The following is a 21,283-nucleotide window of genomic DNA, read 5'->3' as shown; positions in this document are numbered from 1 at the left end:
AGGATTACTTAATTTTCAGATAACAGTTCATCATATTAAAACATTTAACCCCATTTCAGATAATCCATTCTCTTCATACAGAACTTTCTCATACTACCACTTTTCAACACTATGATTTACGGGGAACTACATTATATGCTTCATGCATATTTCATAGTTATTACATTGAGAAGAAATGAATAGTTCCAAATAACATACAATTATGCAACATGTTTCACTTTTAGGAATGGCTTAACTTTTCCTCAGAGGTTTGAGAGTGCTCCCAATGAGACAATAAATTTTACTATGGTTGTATTTTAATTTAAATTAATTTCAATAGTACTATTCACCATTCAAGACTGCTCACACTTCTTCATGTGCTGTATTTAAAGCATGGCAACACAAGATGATTATACTCTTCCAAGAACATCCAAGAAATCAGATATATCATTAATACAGCTACCTGAAAACAGTACAAGCCTTTTAATTCTCATACTGTTTTGAGCAGACATGCTGCTTCAGCTACTTGGTCATTTTAACTATGAAGATGATGGCCGCATGTTCCCTTAAACATTAGTATCCACTAGCTATACTAGTGCCATGGGCTGGAATTTTACAAATGAGATAAAAAATCTTTGGTATTTTATTCTTGTAAAATGAAACTGATATTAACATTTTCACTGCTAATGTAATAAATGTCGCAGTGGTTCCCCAACCTCTGTATTATTTTCAACAATTGTTACTCCAGGAATCACTTCTACAGATGCATTATCACTGTCCCTAAAACAGATATCTCAATCTGTTTCTTCAAGAGATTCTAAAATTTCTTCAAATAACAGAAATTGCATATGTAGACATAAATAATTATTTTTATAATATGCTGTGACTAAAACATGAACTAATACAGTTCAAGCTATTCCCGAAGGATGGCAAAAGCTTATGGACACATTTAGAAAAGTATACAATACACACAGTGCACACGAAGAGACTGCAGAGTTTGAACTCAGCCTGCTCAATCACATGAAGGGAGAACCATGCAAACTGCATCAAGTACATTTGATCACATCAGGGGGGGGGGACTCCATGGCCTGTAGTGCGCAAGTGAACTATACCGACCGAGCGACTGCCACTTGTCGGCGAAGTTAGTGCCAGCTTTTGCAGACAGAGGGTGTCACGTGGTCAGCACAACGGATCCCCATGTCCATTAATCTCGGTTCTCTAGACCGGATCCACTATTTCCTCGAAATAGCTCAATTATCCTCACGAGACTGATTGGACCCCGTTTCAGACCCACTACTTCTCAGAAAATCTGGTAGTGCCTGGAATCGAACCCAGGGCCTCTGGATCTGTAGCCAGGAACTCTGACCACTAGACCACAGAGGAGGTCTCACACCAGTCAAGGTCAGAAAATATTTCAAATACACAGAANTTTTAACGTTTGACAATGTATATGATAGATACATATTTTAGTTATTTTAATGTGTGAACATGGCATGCAATGAACTGGTTTGACGTGGATAAGTAAGCACCTGAAGATGGCATTATTATGCCGAAACATGTAGTGCGAGGGAGAGAAGGAGATAAATGAGTGTATGCACTGCAAGACGGATTAAATAAATCATGGACTTAAATCAGTGCAACAGGACGCTAAAATACAACACAGAAGATGATTTGGTATATGCCTGTTTCACCATCCTACAGGTAAGATAAACATCTCTAATAACATTCTCATATATGTTAAACAAATCCACCTTGCATGGAATTACTTCTTTGCTTATTATGCCTGAGACAGGTTATATTTTACAGAACAGAAACTGCGATTTTAAGAAAATCTGTCATCCTGTTTCCCCTTACATTTAGAATGACACGAATAATAATTTTTGTGATAATGGTCTCATAGAAATCATGTCACAAGCTTATAAATATCATTGATGATGATGACAAACCGCACATGACTGAACTGCAGGGAAGAAATCTTTCTTACGAATACCCAGTACTATAAAATGTTGAACGTGCATAAGCCATCTTGTTCCATTCAACTAAACCATTACTGTTGCCAGTCTCTCACGTTCCACTTACTCCCATACATACATCATACAATCCTACACTTGTGCCAATTTTGAGCAGATCCCTCAGCCAGACTACAAGCAGCTGCTGCAGGGCGACTTCCAATAGGCAGGAGTCCAGACAGCAGTCCTGCCCGATCTGAGGCCACTCCTATTATGCCTGTGCGTGTTCTTGCTTGTTCACAGCATGGTAGGCATTTCGAATCAGCGCATATGGAAAGCACGATTCCAGCAGGTCCATTGTCAGGAACGGGGACTCCTGAACAATCTGGAACATCAAAAGTGATTATTACTACAAGAAACCACTCTAACATCGCAAGGTTTGTATAGTAGTGTGTGTTTTGCTTATGGTATTCATATCAGTGGATAGCAAAATTTTGGGAAACCATACTGCTACCATCCTCAGGGTTCAGGTGATTAGGGCAAGGATGCAGTCTGGTTACACATTTAAGTTGCACAGCAGGTGGTCACTCAGGCCCATGGGGGGGGGGAGAAGGTACAACCCAGAAGAACACAGGCTGGGGAACTGCAAGAAAACTGTCCCTTTTCACAGTCAATACAGACAGGAAAGTGACCCTTTTAAGGGCCCCAGAATAGTGTCAGCACAGTAGAAACAAAAAGTATCAGAAAGCAGTGGTCCTGAGAAAAGCACTGTGGTGGTAAATTATTTATGAATTCTGCATCACCTTCAGAAGTTATTGGTTCACTTCCTGTTAAATACAAATTTCATAAAATCACATATACCTTATTAAAGGGGCATGCAATGCTCAGCTAAACATGGTAATATGATCTTCAGAGGTGTAATGTATAGAGAAAAAGAAACACACTGAAAACGTGGATACAAAAGCAGTTAGAACCTTAGGAAATAAACATATTTGGTGTTGACAGCGAAAGGGTGAATTTCACCCAGTGTCTACAGATTCAATGTAGTATATTTCTCATGTCTTAGTACAACTCAACATGCCTGTATACTGAATTCATTTATAATGGTTCCATATGAGTCTACAGTATGTGAAAACAAACAATACCTGGTCAAGCAGAAGGTACACAGACTCCCTGTTCCTGATGGCCTCCTTATCTGCTTCCTGACCAAGTCGTAACAAACTTGATGATGCCAGCTATAATGAACAAAAGTAAACACATGTAGTGACACCCCATGTGAGGTTCTTTTGAAAACAGTGGATTTTAACATTAAAGCGAGAAAAATCCTAAATAGAGGTAATTTAGTATGAAGATTATCGACCTGGAATCAGTCAAATTGGATGTTAAATGAAAACCTAAAACTGAGGAACATAAAATGGTTTCATTTAACTAATATAAGCCTGCATTGACCTTTATGATGTTACACTCAGATAAATGATATGAACTCCGTCCCAAGTGCAAACAATATATTATATGTCCTTGATCTTGCTCTCCTTTACACTACATGTTTCGGCCTCAAACGGCCATCATCAGGTGTATACACTCACGTTGCTGTTACACTGCACTTAGTTTAAAATTTAACATTTAAAAACACATTGTTCCTTTCGTTGTTATTATCAACATCTACTTCGTTGATATCTGTCTGGTTTATAGATTATTTTTGTTACACACGTTAGCACTTATAAAATCTTTAGTTCTAATTTTAAAATCCTTTAAAATTTTTCTCTACATTTTAAAATTTAAAATTGTCAGGGTTACTCGCCCTATCTCTATAGTGCTGCAGCGGCTAGTTCTTGTTTCCAGCACTGTACAGGTGTTATTTTGTGTAGTCTCCCCGTGTGCGTGCTGCTGCTATTCTTTACGAAAGGAACAATGTGTTTTTAAATGTTAAATTTTAAACTAAGTGCGGTGTAACAGCAACGTGAGTGTATACACCTGATGATGGCCATTTGAGGCCGAAACATGTAGTGTAAAGGAGAGCAAGATCAAAGACATATAATATATTGTTTGCACTTGGGACGGAGTTCATATCATTTATCGTATAGAGTGCAACAGGATGCTTAAATATAATATTACACTCAGATATGCAGATTTCTAAAACAGGTACACAGATCTTCCACTGCACTGATGGGTACTACTTTGGAACTGAACCAGAATGACTGAATAATCTTAATTTACATAAACATACACCAAAGTTCTGTATTTCTTCCATTTTTAGTCAATCCCTTCTATCTTTTTTACTTAACTCAGTTCAGGTTCACAATTTAATGTGTTGCACACCTGACTGAAATCCCTATACAGCGGGATCACTCAACTTCAGGCCTCTGTCTCCAAGGGGCATGGAAGAAAAATATGAACTCTGATGCCCCAAGTGGGATCAGAACTTTGAACCTAGCATTTTGCAAATGCACACCTTATTGTTATTATTATTATTATGGAGGGGGTGGGTTTCACCATGCACTGTGACCAGTTAATTATCTATTATGCATCCACCTTTAATTATTCTACCAGTCGCCATGCCCTTCCAGTACTGGTGCTCCCTATGAGCCCCGTTCTGCTAGTGAGGTCAGCCCTCTCTGGCAGTGGTACCTGATACTTCCCCATCTACCAGAGGAATTGGAAACTACTTGGGCGGGAAACTTTGCCTAATTTTGCTCAGAGGTCTCCTAGAGACATGAGGATCTTTTACGTGCTGTAAATCTACGACACGGGACACACGGCTTAAAGTCCCTCCCAGACGACTTGTTCCCTGAATTTTTCCGCCCTTAAAAATTCCACGACCTCCGCCGGGTTTGAACCCGTGTACCTTGAGTCATGAGGTGGGAACGTTACCCCTAGACTACAGAGACCGCTAAATGCACACCTTAGGCCATGTGGTCACTGTGACGTCTTTGGCCATGTTCAGTTTATATGACACTTTGCTTTCCAGGTTCACAATCACTGGATGAATACACATTTTGGTTAATGAGTTCATTCAGGACATGAAGAAAATGAGAAATCCCAAAAAATGAAATTCAATCCTAAATTCTTCTCATTGTTTCTATTATTTATGAAAATTGTTGGTGGTCACAGTTGATAACAGACCTGTACCAAGCAAATACATAATTTGAATAAGCAACTTTCATGCCATCAGTTTTCAAGTTGGTCTTATGTGGCTACATAAAGCCAAGCATATCATACTTACAGCCAGGAATTCCTTCATCCTGTCTTCAATATCACTTTGTCCACATATGGTAAATAATGCTCCAAATATGTTATTCACTGCAGCAGCCATGCAATGTATGTTATTTGCATGACCTTCTAGAGATGCTCGGTAGAATGAGTTCTCATTTCTTGCAAGTTTAGGAATTGATACAGCCACAAAAACCATAAGCAAACATGCCAACAGATGTTCATCTTCATCTGTTTCTGAAAATAAATGCAGCAGATGTTCAGTGAACCATATTCATATTCTTCTGACAGATGATCAGGTTTAAGATTTTTGTCAAACACAAATAGAAACTTTTGTACACTGAAAAATAAGTTGCACAAATTATGAAGAACCACACCATGAAAACGCACTGGGGGCATTAAAGTAACGTGGAATATTTTCTAGATCCTGGCACTCACTGGAAGGCGAGGCTTCATTGCAACTGCAGAAAAGGTGGAGAAGAAAAGGCTGGATTAGTGGAATAGTAAAACATTCATGTCCATGCTCTAAACCGAACCCCAGGTCATGTAAATCACAGAGGGCATAATGCAAAGCCCCACTTTGCATGTTACTTCTTAGAAATGAAAGGTGAATGACTCGTCAGATTCTACTCTGCCTCCACGTAAAACAAGAATTCTGTCTTCACTGCAGTAGTGTCATATTGTGACCAGTTCAGAAACTAATGATCACACAATATACAGTTTCTATTATAAGATTTGCATTGTAAAGACCAGGCTACTGACCAAGTTCAGGAATTTAACACATAATGTAATAAAGCATGTGACTTAAAAATGACACAACAAAATAAACAAATACTACTTGCCATGTATATTTTGTTGGAAACAGCTCAATAGATATAGTGATCTACAAGATATATGGCCAAGGTTAGATTCCTGAACAGGACATGTATCACCTTTCTTTGATACCAAATTCATAAGGGCTCTGGGAACCACCAAACCTACTACCTAAGGGGTACCAGTGTTGCACTCCTCAAGGGTAAAGCAACTGGAGCATGAAACTAGGGCCAAAGTCTAGAATGAATGGAGCCTTGTCTCCACATGTCTTCATGCTCTCACACAGAGGTCACTTTACCTTTTACCAGTTATGGGAGTGTAAGCGTGGATAGTTAAGTCTCTCTCGCTCTCTCTGTGTGGGAAAACACCTGCACTGAATGATGTATCATTCCTCAATTATGATATTGCCAAGCCATATACTTCTCAAACTGTGTGGAAGAATGCTGATTATAGTGAAAACTGGTGCTGAAATGTTGCTTCATACTTCATCTGGCACCACGCAATTTTCATCTGTTCTCAAGGCTTAAAGACTGTCACTTTTCTTTAGTTGATGAATTTCATGGCCGCGCCACAGCGCGGTTAGTCTCTGGCTTCCAACTGCGGTGGCTCAGGTTCAAACCTGGGTCTGGTCAAGTGGGATTTGTGGTGGACAAAGTGGTGCTGGAGCTGGTTTTCTCCGAGGACTTCGGTTTCCCCTGCCAATCTTCATTCCACCAAATTCTCCATCATCATAATCACCCAGGGCAGGTACAATAGGCAAATCAGTGGTCTCCATGTCAAGTGGATGCAACTGGACTCCACCCCACTCTATGACGAATTTCATACTGCCACAATGATGCACTTCTGAATATGTCAAGAGAAGGCTCTGAACAGACATTTTATGATTGCAAAATGCACTGCAACAAATGTGTACATGGCATAGTGCTCTGAGGAAGACAAACTTCTGTCGGACAGGAGTGATCATAAAACAGGTATGGTATAAGATTCAGTGTACGAACTAAACGAGTATCTTATGTGTATAAAGTTCATGTACACTTGAAATAAAATGGCTGACATATATGGCCTGTGCAGCTCTAATACTGAAGAGGACTGGATTCTGTTACCATTCTTCTGACTGCGCAAAGCAGCCACAAGTGTAGGATCCACCTTGCAGGAAAGGCCTGCTGCTGATGCCATCTCACTCACCACCTGAAACACAACACCATTCTTGCTGTGACCAAAACAATCTAAAATATTTGATAAATTTTCATGCAACTAGAAACTGAAGAGTACTATCTTCTGGGATGTGACACTGTGTAGTCTGGTAGGAGTTTACTAACAATTTTTTACAAATGTACTGCCTCCACCTTCAAGGTTGAAGGGTAAGCCAAATGTGGAAAGACTTGTATGGACAGAAACCACAGTACTGGGCCTGAGTAAATGAAAATGGTTAAGGAGAAGACAGTAAAAGTAAAAGTAAAGTAAAGCTATCCCTGTACCAGGCCGTGAAGGCCCATAGGGCTGTGAGACGTTGAGGGTCCCACACTATCTAGACAATCAGCTCAAAGATGGCGGTAAGGTTGTCAGCCCTACGTGCCGGCCGCGCTTTACTCCCCAGGAAAATTATTTAATTAATTCCTGGTACTCATTTCTGTTAGAGGCTGAGTAAACCCCAGGGCCTAGTGCGGCTGGAAGGATTACGTCAACTGAAAAAAATCCAATGACCCCATCGGGATTTGAACCCGCGACCTTCCGGCTTATAGCACAGCTCCTCAACCACTATGCTACTGTGTGCCCCAAGGAGAAAACAGACAAGACTGAAAGAATGGAGGTACTTAAAGGTGCCAAGTGTGAATGACAAGAAAAACAGAAGGCAGAAAATGTGGCACATGTGACAATGGGAGGTACAGAAAGGCTTGGAGAGTAAGAGGAGCTGCAAGAGATTCCAGAGAAGGAAAAGGAAAAGAAGCTGAGGACAGCCACGACACAAATGGAAAGAGAGACAAGACACTATTGAGGCCATTACAGAGTACAGAGAGAGGATGCCTTGCCTGCTTCACACACAAAGATTGTGCTTGTCTAAAACAACAGTAAATGTCTATCAGACTACAAGGTGTCACATCATGGAAGATAGAAATGTATAGATGAAACATATTCAATTAAGTCTCATCAAAATGGAAATTAAAAAACCAGTATAACTTTTATCATATGCGATTTACTTACTTACTTATGGAGCTGAGCCCTTCTTGAGGAGCTGCCAAATCTGCAGCTACTCAAGAATTTCCCAAACTTTTATGGAACCCAAAGGTTCATTATCATGTTCACAAGAGCCTTCCACTGGTCCCTATCCTGAGCCAGATCAATCCAATCCATTACATCCCATCCTGTCTCTCGAAGATCCATTTTAATATTGTCCACCCACCTACATCTTGACCTTCCCAGTGGTTTCCTTCCTTTTGACTTTCCCATCAATATCCTATATGCAGTCGTCTCCCAATTCGTGCTACATGCCCTGCCCACCTCATCCTCCTTGACTTGATCATTCTAATTATATCTGGAGAAGAGTACAAGTTATGAAGCTCTGCATTATGCAGTTTTCTCCAAACTCCTGTCACTTCATCTGTCTTCGGTCCAAATATTCTCCTAAACACCCTCAGTCTATCTTCCTCCCTTAATGTCAGAGACCAAGTTTCACAGAACCACAGGCAAAATTATAGTTTTGTTTATCATATGGTATTAGGGATTTAAAAGACAGGGCTGGTGGCCATATTATAAATCAAAGAATTTAAATGCTAAGGGAGTTACTACTGAAGAAATATACGAAGGATCTTCATAAAGTTTCTGCACTTCTTATTTTACAGCTCTGTTTTACTGATGATTACAAAAACAAAATACATAATTTTTCCACATAATCACCCTGATTTTCAACATATTTTTTACAGCATCCCACCAACATCTTAATGCTATGATAACAGAAAGTCTTAGGTAGCACACACAGCCACTGATGCACCACATTCGTCTCCCTCCTAAAGCTTCGTTCAGCAGCCCAAAGAGGTGAAAATCAGATTATGCCAAATCTGGACTGTGATCTGGATGGTCCATGACTTCCCACTTTAATTTCCTGATGGTTTCCAATTTGTCGGCTGCAGTATGGGGACAGGTATCGTCGTGCAACAACTGGACACCCACCGAGTCTCTCCCTCTCCTCTTAGAGCAGATTGCAGGCTTCAGCTCTCTCTGAAGCATGTCAAAATGGGTCGCACTTGTGACAGTTGTTCAGCACTCCAGGTAGGTCTCAACAATAGGCCCTTGAGAATCCCAGAACATGGTCAACATTTACTTGCTTATGATTGCATCTTGAATTTCTTTGCAACAGGAGATGATGGACACTTCCATTGCATGCTCTTCCCCTTGGTTTCTAGTTGATAGTGGTGAATCCAGGTTTCATCACCTGTGATGATTCACTGCAGAAAGTTGTCACCTTCTGCTCAATAATGAGCCAAGTGGCAGGAAACAGATGTCTCAGCACATGTGCTTATGCTCAGCCATAAATTCCTTAGATCCCCACCTGGCACACGCTTTATGGAACTGAAGGTTAGCATGCACCATAAAACAGGCAGACCCAATGCTTATATTCAGTTATTTCATCATCCGTTACGCTTCTGTTTTGCAGAGTCAGTTCCCTAGGTTTTCTTCATTCTGTGCAGTTGTGGCTGTGGTTGGATGACCCAAGCACTCTGAATCAGTCACACTCATATGGCCATTCTTAAACATTTCAATCCACACATATACAACTATATGAGAGACAGCACTGTCCCCATTCTGAGCACACAGGTACTGATGAATTTGTTCATCTGGTACACCTTCTGCTCACAAAAATGTATCACAGACTGTTGTTCCTCCTTTGTAGAATTCTCAAGTTTTGCTGCCATGTTCAACGTTTCATAGCAACTCTCACACTAACTGCAACATGAACAGGCTTGCCTTGACAACTAGTCACATGACACCCTAGAGCTGCAACATCAACAGGCCTGCCTTGTCAACTAGTCACATGACACCCTAGAGCTGCAACATCAACAGGCTTGCCTTGCCAACTAGTCACATGAGACCTTAGAGCTGCAACAACAGGCCTGCCTTGTCAACTAGTCACATGACACCCTAGAGCTGCAACATCAACAGGCCTGCCTTGTCAACTAGTCACATGACACCCTAGAGCTGCAACAACAGGCCTGCCTTGTCAACTAGTCACATGACACCCTAGAGCTGCAACATCAACAGGCCTGCCTTGTCAACTAGTCACATGACACCCTAGAGCTGCAACAACAGGCCTGCCTTGTCAACTAGTCACATGACACCCTAGAGCTGCAACATCAACAGGCCTGCCTTGTCAACTAGTCACATGACACCCTAGAGCTGCAACAACAGGCCTGCCTTGTCAACTAGTCACATGACACCCTAGAGCTGCAACATCAACAGGCCTGCCTTGTCAACTAGTCACATGACACCCTAGAGCTGCAACAACAGGCCTGCCTTGTCAACTAGTCACATGACACCCTAGAGCTGCAACATCAACAGGCCTGCCTTGTCAACTAGTCACATGACACCCTAGAGCTGCAACAACAGGCCTGCCTTGTCAACTAGTCACATGACACCCTAGAGCTGCAACATCAACAGGCCTGCCTTGTCAACTAGTCACATGACACCCTAGAGCTGCAACAACAGGCCTGCCTTGTCAACTAGTCACATGACACCCTAGAGCTGCAACATCAACAGGCCTGCCTTGTCAACTAGTCACATGACACCCTAGAGCTGCAACATCAACAGGCTTGCCTTGCCAACTAGTCACATGAGACCTTAGAGCTGCAACAACAGGCCTGCCTTGTCAACTAGTCACATGACACCCTAGAGCTGCAACATCAACAGGCCTGCCTTGTCAACTAGTCACATGACACCCTAGAGCTGCAACAACAGGCCTGCCTTGTCAACTAGTCACATGACACCCTAGAGCTGCAACATCAACAGGCTTGCCTTGACAACTAGTCACATGACACCCTAGAGCTGCAACATCAACAGGCTTGCCTTGCCAACTAGTCACATGACACCTTAAATACCCCCATCCCTCCCCCTCTTTCCATTTTCTTCGAAAATATATAAGTGTGCAAACTTTGTTGAAGATCTATGCATTTGAAACTATAACTGCTAAAATATTCAAGAGAAAAGGATTTTAATTCTACAGGGCATATGTCATACTACTGTCATGCGGACCGAGTGTGGGGAAGGAGGCTGGTCACATTGGTAGCAGCATGTCCCCCCCTGGAATGCCAGTGTCTCTGCCTACACCATGAAATAAAACTAGACTGCATGCCCCTGGTGATACCTGTGATGTCACACGAAAGCATCAGAATGGGGAGAGTGAAATCCTGTTCTGGGGCAGGAGGGAAGCACATCTGATGATGATAAGGATGTCCATTGAATAGCATTTTGTGCATGAAAGTATTAAATGTCATTTTGTAAATGAAACTTTACTCCCCACCAAGCTTTTATTTTCAATTAAACTGCCAAAACTGTTAACTTACCATTGGATCTCCACTGGGCAAGTGGTGACGGAAATCAAGAATAGAGCTCAGAAGAAATGGAATGCGTTCCTCCAATATATCAACCAAGGCACCCTGGGCTAACTGACGGAAACTCAGAATCACTCCAACAATTGTCATCCGCTGCAGGACATTGTCCACATCTGAATGGGGAGTCAGATAAGTGAATACAGTCATGAGATAAAATGGGTTAACCACTCGATATATTTAAAAACTTAGACTTAACTTATATAAATATTCATATTTATAAAATGAAGTTAATTTCTGCTTTTAATGTTAATGTCAAATTTATCTTTCACAGTATCAGCTTAACACAAGAATGAATACTTGTTATGACGACGTATTCTGTGCTCTTTTTTCTCTCTTCCTTGCTGTGGTTAAAATGCCTACATAGGCTTTTTTCTTAACATGGCTATGTTTACTGGTAACATGCAAAGCAAGCCAGAAAGGACAAGGGTTTTGTAGAATTTGTTTCCTGTACTTGTTCTTAAAAATAAGTGCACAAATGATGTACATTAATTTCATTACCTGCATCATTTCTGAGGCCAATCATAATATAAATTTATTCAATAAATCATAATAAAAATCCTGTCAATGTAAAAAAAAACACTTCAATTAAATATCATTTATACTGACAGTCAATATATACTATTAATTACAATTTAAAATTTACAAAATGTTGTAAAATTAAAATTATTTTACACATAAAAATTGAATGTTGACACAACAAATTACAGACACTGAGAAAAGCATAAGATGTTAAGCCTTGTAATAAAAACTGATCTTTGAGATGTGAGGGTTTCAAGGTTGTGATGATTCATACTGTGACCACAATACAGTCTTGAAGATTTCTGAAATAGGGAGAACCGCTAAACTCTGCACTCAGAATATGGTTTTTGGTTGATACGAATGTTTTATGGTCTTCCTTAAACATAGTTTCATATGTGTCACAAGTGAAACGCTTCTAAATGTAATTTCTGGGGATGTATTTACCTTCGGAAGAATGATATTAACAAGTACAGTGAACATTTTATAACCAGAAAACAGCGAGAAATGTTTCTTTATCATCATACTATTATTACCGGGAAATAAAGCCACTTTACAGAGGCCAATGAACAGAAGCCACACAAATTACAATGTATATTGCACATCCTCAAGACCAGTTCTGGGGCCCATCCCGCCTCCTATCCAGTGGGTATCTGGGGTTCTTTCCCTGGGGTAAAGTTGTCAGGGCGTGAAGCTGACCACTCACCTCCAAACAGTGTCGATGTCAAGAATGCACGGGTCAAAACTTCTGCTCCCCACACAGCTTCATGGCATAGTACTTAATTAGTTAAGCACAGGGACAACTTTACCTTACCTTACCAGTTTGTCGAACTGTTACAGTATCTCAGATTTACAATTCTATCCCTTACATTTGAATTTAGCTCAGGACATTTCACTTGGTATCTCAACATCCATAAATGAAATGCCACAGTTGTCATGGCTCCTCAGTTTCAGCATATAAATGCTACAAGTAATACCTTAGAAGGTCCACAGTCGCTTCCTATATATGCTGAAAGAGCTTTTCTTTGGTTTCATACCAGAAAATGCAGGGAGAGTATTTTAAAGTAGGATGTTACAGCATCTTATTACATCCTTTCCGGTTCATTATTCATTACTATCCTAGTCTCTTATATTGCATAACTTCTGCAATTCATAGTGTCAGTAAACAATAAATACCTAATGACAAAGGAACTAGCCTGATTTAGCTGGAACCATACCTTGTTCTTCAGATGTGCAAATATTCCATATACAAGTGGGTCTGGTTTATCAGTAATAGTAAAGCAAACTGTCTGGTGCAGAACAAAGCTTTCTATTAGGCCTGATAATGGAGTGGAGCAAGAAGGAAGGCTGTTATGACTCATCACAAAGTAAATTTCTGTGATATTTTTGTTTAGGCTGAAGGAGACTTTGCACCATATCAGGACAAGCTTATTCATAACTGATTATTTAACTATGGATTGAATAAAAGGCAGCCGTAATACCAGAGAGGCAACCAGCTCATATAATGGTAAAATCATAACATGCTGAATTACATAATTAATGAATCATACCTTTACATCACTTACCTATCCCTTAGAGAAAATGTGGATCTATGCATCCTTCATGGCATAGTGCTTGATTAGCTAAGCATAGGGACAACTTTACCTCTACCTCCTCTAACCTTAGTTAGTTAGTTAGTTATTTGGAGAGGGTGGGTTTCCCCATGCACTTAGACCTGTATTGGTCCATTGTGCTTCCCTCTATGATTTCTACCAGTCTCTATATCCTACCGGTACTGGTGCTTACCATCAGTCCCGCCCAGCCAGTGAGACCGGCTCTACTAGCTGAGTGGTATCTATAATGCTTCCCCCATCTACCAGAGGTATTAGAGACTGCTGTTCGGCAGGAAACGTCCGTAATTTGGCTCAGTGACCTCCTTAGGAGATATGAGGCTCTTTTACGTGCCGTAAAGCTAAGACACGGGACCCACAGTTTAAAGTCCCCCCTAGAGGACTTGTTCCCTTTTCCGCCCTTAAAAATTTGACGGCCTCCGCCGGGTATTTGAACCCGCGTACTACGAGTCATGAGGTGGGAACGTTACCTCTAGACTACGGAGGCCGCTTCCTCTAACATTAATATCAAAATACAGACAGCAGAGCTTTTACTCTTTGTAACAACAAAGAAAAGAGAATTCTGCAATATATATTCATGCATAATATTAAGAACACACAGGTTATACATTTGTATGTACAGAGAAACAAGTGTAGCAATGTTGGTAGAAGAACAGTGAATATGCATGCAGATCAAGAAATCCAACTGCTTACTCAGAGCCACTTTTGGTCCTGTGGTTGCAATGGAAAAGAAACAAACTTCTCTAAAGAATCATTCATTCAAATGCCACCCATACACAGAGTGAACAAGAAAGTAAACTAAGATTCCTTCTCAACTTCTCTAACCTCAAACTACAACTCGCAACATGCACTGGCTAGCCGTTCAAAGGAAACGCCAATACTTACGTTGAAGTTTCTTGAACTGCTCTTTCATTATTTCTGGTTTATCAAAGTTGGTTCGCAGTGCAACTAACACATCCTTGTTTCCTGCAACCAGTTTCTGTAAATTGGCACAAGAAAAAGGCATTAAAACAACACAGTGTAAGCAAAGCACAATTAGGATTCTGAAGGGTTAGATCTCATTTACTCCAATAGAATATACTTCTTAACAAGAAAACAAGTATGAAATAAAAAATGGATAATATCCACTTTGCTATGAAGAGGAAAATGATTAATATGATTACCACAGAACACCAAACAGCACTCCATGACAATAACTGAATATTTTCACCATCTGTTTTAACATGTAAATTATGATAAGGAACATACAAGTAATGACATGTTATTAAACCATCCAAGGTTATATATGAAATAAACTACTAGAATATCACAAATTATTTCAGGTCACATATATATTCAATTATTTATTGCCACAATAATTACTATATTTCTGTTATTTTACTTTCTGTTTGAAAGTCGAAGCATTCTCCAACATAACCAATGTCACTCAATAAAACTTCAAGATCCTATTACTACTGGAGTTACTGGAGCATTATCGGCCACACCATAGCTCAAGTGGTTAGTCGCTGGCTTCCCACTGCGGCAGCCCGGGTTTGATCCCGGGTCTGATCAAGTGGGATTTGTGGTGGACAAAGTGGTGCTGAGGCAGGTTTCCCCTGCCAATCTTCATTCCACCAAATGCTCCACAATCACCCTCACCTATCATCTGGGGCTGGTAAAATAGCCCAGAAGTGGCCACAGTACAAGGGACTGTCCCACCCCACTAGCAATAAAAAAAAAATACTGGAGCAATATGAAGGAGAACCTTTTCATTCTAGCCAGGCAGTGATAACAAATCTTGATCATCACTTCTTTGATTGATGGATCAAATGTGGTGATCTGCAGCATTGGCAACCCACATCTCCTGACCTCAAGCATTTATCTATGGAGGCACATGAAAGATCTAATGTACCAGCAAAATGTGCAAAAAGAACACACTCCTCCATTGGATCATGCAACTGGTATAAAAGACAATCCTAATTACATGATGTGAGCTATGTACTTGATTCAGAGATGAGCCAGTACATGTACTGAGGCTGAGGGCGGTCATTTTGAACAGGTGTTGTTCAACTATTTTTGATTTTTTAACATTCAGTGATAAATCCATAACCAATAAGAATCAGGCCTGTGTTTATATGACTTTTCTGACTGGGAACAACCTCAGGTATAAACTCTTGAAGTTAAGACATTAAGTCACGAACCACCCTGTTTACACATTTTCAATTAATTACAATATCTGTATGTGATATAAACACAAAAGACATGAGCATTCCAAAACTGTAAAAATAATTAGTATCTGACACAAAATTTTGTACTGACTCTAACTCTGGCTCTATGTTGACGAGTATTTCTTGGAAAATTTTATGCCAAGAAAACTTGTATCATAAGTTATGCAGTTTTCCAGATAAGTAAACAAAATGTACTTTAAGCTATCCACACACAGTAACTGAGTGAATGTACCAAAGTGTTAAGCTATGTAAAATATTTCCTGAGTTGTTTGAAGTGCTTATCATGTAGACATGAGAGCAAGGAAAAATAACTGAACATTCTCCATATCTTCAGTAGTACCTCAACCAAGAATCTCAAGATTTCCCATGCTTACATATCCTCTCGTACTTGCAACTGTCAGCTTATGTTTCTCAGTCACAAATTGGAAGGGCTCTGAACACACATGCTGAGCGCTTCTGTCTCAGAACTATGTAAATTAGCTGTTCAGACATACAGCTCTCAGATCCTGGAATGTGGACTTTCTTCTCCAAACATCGGAGTGACAAAAAGCATGGTTTACTGACACCTCTATGGAATCCCAGGTATAAACAGCTTGGTAAGGAAACCTGTGATTACAGTTCATGCAAGAAGTTGTGGAAAAGAAGTAAGTGGTAGCTAGTAATAACTCGTTATATTGAAAGTGTGCGAAAAATGCTGGTTCTATATAAGATTTTTCTGTTCATGTAACAATAAGAGACTCAGAGTGCTGATGCTGTTGTTACTATGACATTATTGTTATAATCCCTACTCATTCTACTGTGGCTCCATTTTATCCTCATCTCTAATTATAGATGCATTCCTCATCCGCCATCTCCATTCATCCCTTTAAAGATATCAAGTGCAGTGTACAAATAATGAAGTGTGATTGCACAAGCAGAGGAAGAAAAATTTACAGGCCAAACCAAAAAACCAAATTCCATGGCCTGTGGTCTGCAAGCAAACTATACCGACCGAGTGACTGCCACTTGTCGGCGAAGTTAGTGCCAACTTTAGCGGATAGAGGGTGCAGCGTGGTCAGCGCAATGGATCCCTACGGACGTTAATCTCGGTTCCTATTTCCTTGAAACAGCAACTCTATTATCCTCACAATGCTGAGTGAACCCCTATAATTTACAGACCTAAAATTATAATACACTAAATTACTATCTTGAAATTAAAAGTGAAGTGAAGTGAAGTGAAGTTAGTTCAAGAGATATATGTACATACCTTCAGTTCCTGTACCTGACTTGCAATGTGCCACATCAGGGTCTCATTCAGAAGCTTCATACCATACGGCCCAATCAGTTCAGCTAACGCTCGCAATTCATTGATGTCTGAAAATTCTTCAGCATTAAATGGGATGGCTCCCTCGGCTGTGAGACTAACAAAAGCTCTCTGGTTATTGGAGAAACAGATGTTCCCAGCACTCACACGACGCAGCAACACTTCTGAATACCTGAAGAGAAAGTCCTGTATCAATGGATACAAATTTAATAAAGAAACCCTTACTAATATCTACATAGAGTTCCAAGCAAAGAGACAGAAGAAACAGCACAAACAAAAAACAAACTCCATGGCTTGAGTCTGCAAGCGAACTATACCGACCGAGTGACTGCCGCTTGCCGGCGAAGTTAGGGCCAACTTTAGCGAATAGATGGTGTCATGTGGTCAGCGCAATGAATCCCCACAGCCATTAATTTCGGTTCTAAATCGGAGGCACTATTTCGTTGAAATGGTGCCTCAATTATCTTCACGGGGCTGAGTGAACCCGGTTCCAGACCCACTACTTCTCAGGAAATCTGGTAACGCCAGGGAATCGAACCTGAACCTCTGGATCTGTAGGCAGTAACTCTGACCATTAGACCACAGAGGTGGTCAGAAGTACCACACAGACATAAAGAAAAATAATAGCATAAGCCTCCACTATTAGTTATAATAAATGCTGAAAGAATTGGCATGTGCCTCAAAATAAAATAAGTCAATATATTCATTACACGTATATGAGATACTGCAGCCAACATGAAGCCTGTCTTACTTCCAACCTCATCTTCACATGGTAGAACTTGCATTTACAATCAAGGCTCTGGTAAATGAATCATGGTGGTACAGCTATTACACCTGGTATAGAGGAAATGACACTACTTAAATTTATTTTAAGTTTGTGTAAGTAGTTGTGGTCGAACCTGCTCAGTGTATTAACAATCATAAATAACCAGTGAAGTTCAATTAACTCTAAGCCCATCAACCTGTATGAGAAAAAAATTATGAGTTGCTATCAGAAAGTTCATAGACTAGGCCAAAAAAGAAATGCTGGCTTAATTTACTCAAATTTGGCTGCCATCTCCTTCAAAATAGTCTCCTTTGGAGCATATCCCATCATTTATTCCATGCTTCAAAAGCATGGTGGAAGCTGTTTTCCTTAACTCTGTCAAGGACCTCTTATGATTCCCTTTGGATGTCAGACACTGTTTCAAAATGTTGTCCCTTCAGTGTCATTTTCAATTTTGGAAACAAAGCGAAATCACAGGCGGCTAAGTCTGGTGAGTAGGGAGGATGGGGAATGATAACCATGTTGTTGTTAGTCACAAACTCTGTGGTTTTCACAGACATGTGAGGGCGGGCATGTTGTCACGTGAAGGAGAAATGCCGATCATGTTCACATTTTCTGTTAAGATCTCCTGGCAAACTCCATAACTGATCCCAACGGTGTCTGCGAGCTCATGGATTGTTCAGGGACAGCCTTCACTGATGAGTTCTCAAACTTTATCAACATTTTCTGTCACTTTGTTGGTGCTTGGTCACCCTGAACATTTGTCATCTTCAACAGACACTCGACCAGCCTTCAAACGCGAATGTCATTCAAAAACCACTTTCCGGCTTAAGAATGCTCTCCATAAGCCTCATGAAGCATTTCAAGGGTTCAGGTAGCAGATTTCCTGAACTTCAAGCAAAATTAGATGTGACACATTGCTCAATTTTGCCATTTATCGCAGACAAAACGAAACGCAAAGTTGAGAAAGCACTCAAGAAAAAACAATGCATGTTCACAGTGCAGTGCCACATGGTAGAATGATGCAACATGGCTGTGTAAGTGTGACCTTGGCCTCCCTGCTCATCTTCCTTCACCGAGGCAGTTACAACAATAACAGTCCAGGAAGATTTTATGATGTTAATTATAGTTATGTCACTTTTTAGTGGTCCACATTAAAGAAAACTTAAAATGCTTGGTTTCAGACAGCCCACTTCAACAGTCTTGGTCTTAAAATGCACTGGGCAATACTACAATATTTCACTATTATATAAAAGATGGCTAAAAACACATTTTATCCAAGAAACACAAATGCTCTACTACTCTGATTTATCTAGCACAAAAACATTTTTCTTCATTATACTAAACATACATTACACATTTTAATCACTTGTCTGCAAGCAGCACACTGATTTTATGTGGATAAATGTCAGAAATTCATAGTAACACACCTCCAAAACAGCAGTATGTAATAACAATTGGAAGTTCATCTTAGTAAGTTTTATAAGTTTAATTTTTAATTCTACACTGCATAGCAAACTAAGCTGAAATGGATCCATCTCAATAAGGTAACCTACAATTCAACAACAAACTCTTTACAAGTATGTACAACCTGAAGACAATATAAAATGTTCAACACAAGAGGTGATTTTTGGTATCATTATATGTTTAATATAACAAAATAAGTTGTGCTTACAGTCATTCCCACTTTAACACATCCTGCCAGTTCACAATGTATTGCCATATCTTGCTTACTTTTAAAAGAATTTCATTAACCTTACTCAGTGTGAGCTACAGGTACAACTACTATAAAATTATTGAATAATTATGATTAATAACTGAATACACAACAGGATAATTGTAAATTTAATACCAAATCATTAGCATTCCATAAATAACTTCTTGGCTAAGTTATTACAATTTATGACCATGCCAGAGCTCAAGTAGTTAGTCACTGACTTCCCACAGCGGTGGCCTGGGTTCGATCCCGGGTCTCGTCAAGTGGAATTTGTAGTGGACAAAGTGGCGCTGGGGCAGGTTTCCTCCGAGTACTTTGGTTTCCCCTGCCAATCTTCATTCCACCAATTGCTGCACAATCACCATCATCTATCATCTGGGGCTGGTACAATAGGCAAGAAGTGGCCGCAGTAAAAGGGACTAAGTCCCACCCCACTAGCATTAAAAAAATTATTACAATTTAAAATATTCCATGTATGATTAGGAATATACTAAATAACGTGAACCCGCAAGGTTTGTAATCTTGAGGATGTGTACATTTCATTTACAGATGAAATTCATGTAAATAGTATTTATAAATTCAGTTCCTATCTTAGAGAAAATGCTGAATCTCCATTACAAAAATCAATAGATTAACACTCCTTAGTGAAATAACTGCAGTTTATTTTGTGAACCATACAAAACTCACAAATGCAATATGTGGGCAAAACACAGTTTTTTAATGCTCAAGGGGTGACATGTGCAGTGTCCACTGTGCTTTAAATGGTGAAATAAACAACCACAACAACGACGACGACTTACCACTGGGTGTACAGGGCTGCTACAGTTTTTTCTCCATGACTATCAACTGACTGAGTCTGCTGAAGTAAAGCATTGTTGAACACTCTGGTGATGTCAATATGAACTGAAAATCACAAGACACTAATCAGTATGAACTATATCTTTATTCTGCAACTGGTAGTATTGCAAACTGGTCTGTGGCCAGTCTTCAGAATTAAAGAATCTAATTTCCACCTACTCTGACAGTGAACACAATTTGTTGCAAACTCATTATGAGCTACAAATATGCTGTTGTTTACCTGATAACATATATATATGAAACAGAGATACAGATGCCTATTAAATTTACTCTATTTACCCCTTTATCACTTTATCTACTAGTTCTGGAGGAAGGGAAATATATGTGATTATTAAGCAGTGTAAGGAGAGAGATGCCAATCCTTATGGCTACCAACAAATAATCAATACATTCAAGGGAAAGTCACCAATTACTGCCTGGTCTCTGAATACCATCCACATCTGTGCTGTGGGTAGTAGGTGCAGCAACTGCTTGGAAATATATGTAAGTGGGCTCCAGAAAGCCACTATCAGTCTGTGAACATTTGATACAATGTTTCGCCATGGAACTCATTTACATTTCACTAAAAACTGAGAAGATTTTGAACAGTTGAATATACTGTATATTTTCCTTAAGAGTATGTACTCTGGTCACATCACTGAGAACAGTTACTATACATATTGTGACATGTTGCGCTAAGGAGAACCACCCCCCACCGGCAGTGACGCGGCGGGTGAGTCAGCGCTCCCCTCCCCCTCCTCCGCACGGTAACG

At 40.0% G+C, this 21,283-nt stretch overlaps 1 protein-coding gene across 4 annotated transcripts in view; it reads right to left on the bottom strand.

The window, feature by feature from the left end:
- Positions 1–1,567: 1,567 nt before the first annotated feature.
- The window catches only part of LOC111869691 (membrane-associated protein Hem), a 53,400-nt gene continuing 33,684 nt past the window's right edge, over positions 1,568–21,283 (bottom strand). For all 4 annotated transcript variants that reach the window (XM_023861501.2, XM_023861579.2, XM_023861427.2 and 1 more), the window contains 8 exons: positions 20,474–20,576; positions 17,134–17,362; positions 14,566–14,659; positions 11,507–11,667; positions 7,055–7,139; positions 5,152–5,375; positions 3,074–3,163; positions 1,568–2,313 (listed from right to left, as the gene is read on the bottom strand). In XM_023861501.2, the coding sequence (XP_023717269.1) occupies positions 2,200–2,313; positions 3,074–3,163; positions 5,152–5,375; positions 7,055–7,139; positions 11,507–11,667; positions 14,566–14,659; positions 17,134–17,362; positions 20,474–20,576 (1,100 nt within the window). In that variant the 3' untranslated portion in view covers positions 1,568–2,199. The remainder of the gene's footprint in view (positions 2,314–3,073; positions 3,164–5,151; positions 5,376–7,054; positions 7,140–11,506; positions 11,668–14,565; positions 14,660–17,133; positions 17,363–20,473; positions 20,577–21,283) is intronic.

The sequence above is a fragment of the Cryptotermes secundus genome, unplaced genomic scaffold (genome assembly GCF_002891405.2).
Source record: "Cryptotermes secundus unplaced genomic scaffold, Csec_1.0 scaffold112, whole genome shotgun sequence".
Taxonomy (NCBI): Eukaryota; Metazoa; Arthropoda; class Insecta; order Blattodea; family Kalotermitidae; genus Cryptotermes; species Cryptotermes secundus.
This window is presented reverse-complemented; position numbering and strand designations above follow the sequence as displayed.